The sequence below is a fragment of the Gavialis gangeticus genome, unplaced genomic scaffold (genome assembly GCF_001723915.1).
Source record: "Gavialis gangeticus isolate Ggan-Ray unplaced genomic scaffold, GavGan_comp1, whole genome shotgun sequence".
NCBI lineage: Eukaryota > Metazoa > Chordata > Crocodylia > Gavialidae > Gavialis > Gavialis gangeticus.
In genome coordinates, this window is record NW_017728996.1 from 20,858,954 (window position 1) to 20,862,039 (window position 3,086).

The following is a 3,086-nucleotide window of genomic DNA, read 5'->3' on the forward strand; positions in this document are numbered from 1 at the left end:
TGCTATCTCTTAGCCCCCCCCCCCATCCAGATTATACCAGGCCTTAGTGCTGACTCTGACTTACTTGTTTTCTGTTCAAGCCAGGGGCCAAAGCCTTTATCTCCTCCAGTAAACCAGTCAGTGAGCCCAGAAAACCATTGAGTACCAGATGTGATGGGGTGTCCTCTCAGGGGTGGCCCTGAAACTCCTGGAATTCCTTCAGTCCCATTTTGTGGGCAATCCCCCCTTCAGTCACCTGCCACACCTTGCTGTCTTTTACTTTTATGTCAGGGAGTCTGTCCCAGGGCTTCCTAAATTGCTCTGTCAAATGACCAGCAGGTGCCATGGTCACTGCCTTATGGGCTAATTGCATTGCTCTGCTCCACTCCTACACCATGCCCCATGCCTTGCAGGTAGCATCCTCATTGATGTTCTCTTCCACTTAGCCCCTCCTCTGGGGTTCCTGGACCTTTGCTGGTCACACATTCTCAGCCTCGCAGTCTGGGCTCCTGTCCCCTCCCTGGGTCCCTAGGAACCTCCTCCTCCCTCTAATTCCTCCCCAAACATCCAGACTGCTTGAGGTGTTACCTTCCATGTTGACTGTCTGCAGCAGGAGCCATCTTGCTGAGGTTGTGTTCTCTCAGCAGGCTCCAAGCTGTTATAACTGGCTCATCTTGGGGCCTGGGCTTATCCTCCCTAAGCCCAACTCTCCTCCTGGGTCAGATGAGTGCAATCAGCCCAGGCCACACCTGCAGGCTGCTTCACCCCAGCCTGCCTACTCTTCAAGTGGCAGAAGCACTAAGCCTCCTGCCATGCCAGAGACCCCAGTCCATCTACTGCTGTCCTGCCATTATCCAGAGATAATGCTGCAGGCTTTCCCTGTAATGAGTTTGGGCAGGAAGGTCAATGGGAAAATCCAAGGCTGCTACAAAGAGACATTAGTCTTTCTGACTCATGCAAGGGCCTGAAAGGGTATATACCTTATGTAAAGAGGATAGATCTGGAGGCTTAGCCTATGTTTGCTTTGGTGCCCCCAATCATCTGGAGAACCAAGGAACCAGGAGCTGTCACAGGAGCCAGAGAGCCAAAGCAGAAGTTCTAGAAGGGGGTTGCAGCTTCAGTTTATGGGCATTCGTTCCAGTGGCTGACCAAGCCCCTGGGTGATGGGGCCACTGATACAGAATATGCACCTTCTCCATGTGAGGCAGGAGATCCAGTGGTGCCCCATCTGGAGCCACCCCATGGGACTATAGCAACACTTGGGGTGCAGGCTTGACCACCTCTGAACCTGGGAACAACTCTCCAGGCTCTCCCTGTGAGGTGAGCGAGCCCTCAACAGGCTGCTACTGCAAACAGACAAAACCCAGAGCCTGTGTAGTTAAGAACTTTTTTTGCAGATCCCTCCCTGTTCATGGGGGTAGTAAGTACTGGGATACTAGGTACCTGACATGGCACTTCCCAGCATGACCAGCCTGCTAGTCCCAGCCCTCCCCAGACAACCCTGTTTGACTAGACCTTGTCCAGTATGCTTGAGCTCAGTGTTTTGGAGGTGCTGCAAGTCTTCCTCCTCACCCAAGAGTGGCACGTCCCCAGTGGCAGAGCAGAGGTGTTCTTGTTCTGCCCAATCTGGAGAATTGCACATGTCTGCTTCCTGGGATTACCTCCATCCTCACTATGGCCTTATAAATTGTGTCTTTCTCCTCTCTGTGCACTAGGCTTAAATGCCTCCCGAGACTCCCTCTTTCCCCTCCACTACAATCACCTGGATATATGTGTTGTACCTTCCGACTTTTCCTCCACACCATCCCTTCTTCCACCGCTCCTGCTTTCCTCGGCAAGGACTCCACGCCAGTCCCCAACCTTCCCAGCACGCGAGGGGCACCACAGCACCTGCAGAGGAGTGCCCGACTGCATGGGGCTCAGCTACAGTTCTCTCCACCAGCAAGAAAGCAGGAAGAATCCACGTGGAATTGCCTGCTCCCCTGGCCAGGGTTGGGCTATTCCAGGGACTGGGAGGATCCCACTCACCCCCACCTCTTGGGTCCTGTCTTTGTTTGAGGCCTGGATGAAAGGGTCCTGCTGATGGAAAGCATCCCCACTCTGTGTGTACAACACACACACCCATGGACGTGCATCTTCCCAACCCTTCTCAGACAGCTTTCTTCTCCCTCCCTAGAAGTCAGGGAAGAAGGAGGTGCAGGCAGTGTCTCAGTCCATATGAGTCTCTACTGTGCTGTGTGTAGTTCCATTTCCATGCCTGCCCCCCCACCCCCCCCAGCTGTGTTTTGCAACTAGAATGACCCTTAGTGTGCCTGTACCAATGGCTGGCCCTTCCCCCAGCACCAGATTTGGCCAGAAGCACATGTGAGCTAAGTGGGTTGTGGCAGTAGCTTTGGCCTACCCACTCCCCTACACCTGGGCTCTGGTAGCCCCGCTGCTATGCAGGATGGGAATATGGGACTCCTTGACCAAATACAAGGATTGAAGCAGGTGGCAAGGCAGAGGGCTGTCTGGGGAGGAATCACTGTGCAAGCAGTGAGGATTGAACCCCCTCTTGCAGTATGCCTCCAGAACAGTTGGGGCAGCAGCTAAATGGCACAAGCTGGGACAGGGAGATGTCTTTAGGAACAGGAACTGATATGTGATTAGGAGTGCTTCTATCTGCAGCTCATTCAGCCCTGGCCCTTTTGCTGAGGCTATAGGCTGGGAGAGTCCAGCTTGTGCCCTTGTGATTCCTGGAATTCTAAATTTTTGGATATGCCCAAAGGCTAAGCATATCCAAGAAAACAGTTCTGAATTGTCAGATTTCCCCAACAGCTCCTTGAAGGCTTGAGGAGGAGCAAGAAGCAGTGTAGTCTTCCACTCCAGGAGTAGCAGTCAAGGAGTGGGGCTAGAGGGCACAAAGGGCTGCAATCATGCAGCCTTCTTGGCAGAGGGAGGCAAGAGATGGGCAACAGCTAGAGCTCTCAAGAAATGGCAGCAGGCAAGGAATGGGGATACTTGCCCTGCAGATGACTGCAGGGGCAACTGCTTTTGCTGCAGTTGGTGTCTCTGATTTGGGGAGCGGTGAATTGTGGGTAAGAGCAGTTTGGAGAGAGCTTGCACCT

The 3,086-nt window shown here is 53.4% G+C and overlaps 2 protein-coding genes and 1 long non-coding RNA gene across 7 annotated transcripts in view; 1 reads left to right on the top strand and 2 right to left on the bottom strand.

Moving 5' to 3' along the window:
- The window catches only part of EFL1 (elongation factor like GTPase 1), a 384,491-nt gene that overhangs the window by 52,166 nt on the left and 329,239 nt on the right, over window positions 1-3,086 (bottom strand). The gene's annotated exons all lie outside the window — the stretch shown is intronic.
- The window catches only part of LOC109288543 (kinesin light chain 1-like), a 53,015-nt gene that overhangs the window by 15,163 nt on the left and 34,766 nt on the right, over window positions 1-3,086 (top strand). For 2 of the 4 annotated variants that reach the window (XM_019504112.1, XM_019504113.1), the window contains exon 14: window positions 1,695-2,754. The exons of the other annotated variants lie outside the window; for them this stretch is intronic. In XM_019504112.1, coding sequence (XP_019359657.1) covers window positions 1,695-1,700 — 6 coding nt within the window. In that variant the 3' untranslated portion in view covers window positions 1,701-2,754. Of the gene's footprint in view, window positions 1-1,694; window positions 2,755-3,086 lie in introns of those variants that run through there. 4 annotated transcript variants of the gene reach the window in all.
- The window catches only part of LOC109288544, a 13,486-nt gene continuing 12,541 nt past the window's right edge, over window positions 2,142-3,086 (bottom strand). The window contains exon 2 of the long non-coding RNA XR_002095182.1: window positions 2,142-3,084. This is a non-coding gene — a long non-coding RNA (uncharacterized LOC109288544). The remainder of the gene's footprint in view (window positions 3,085-3,086) is intronic.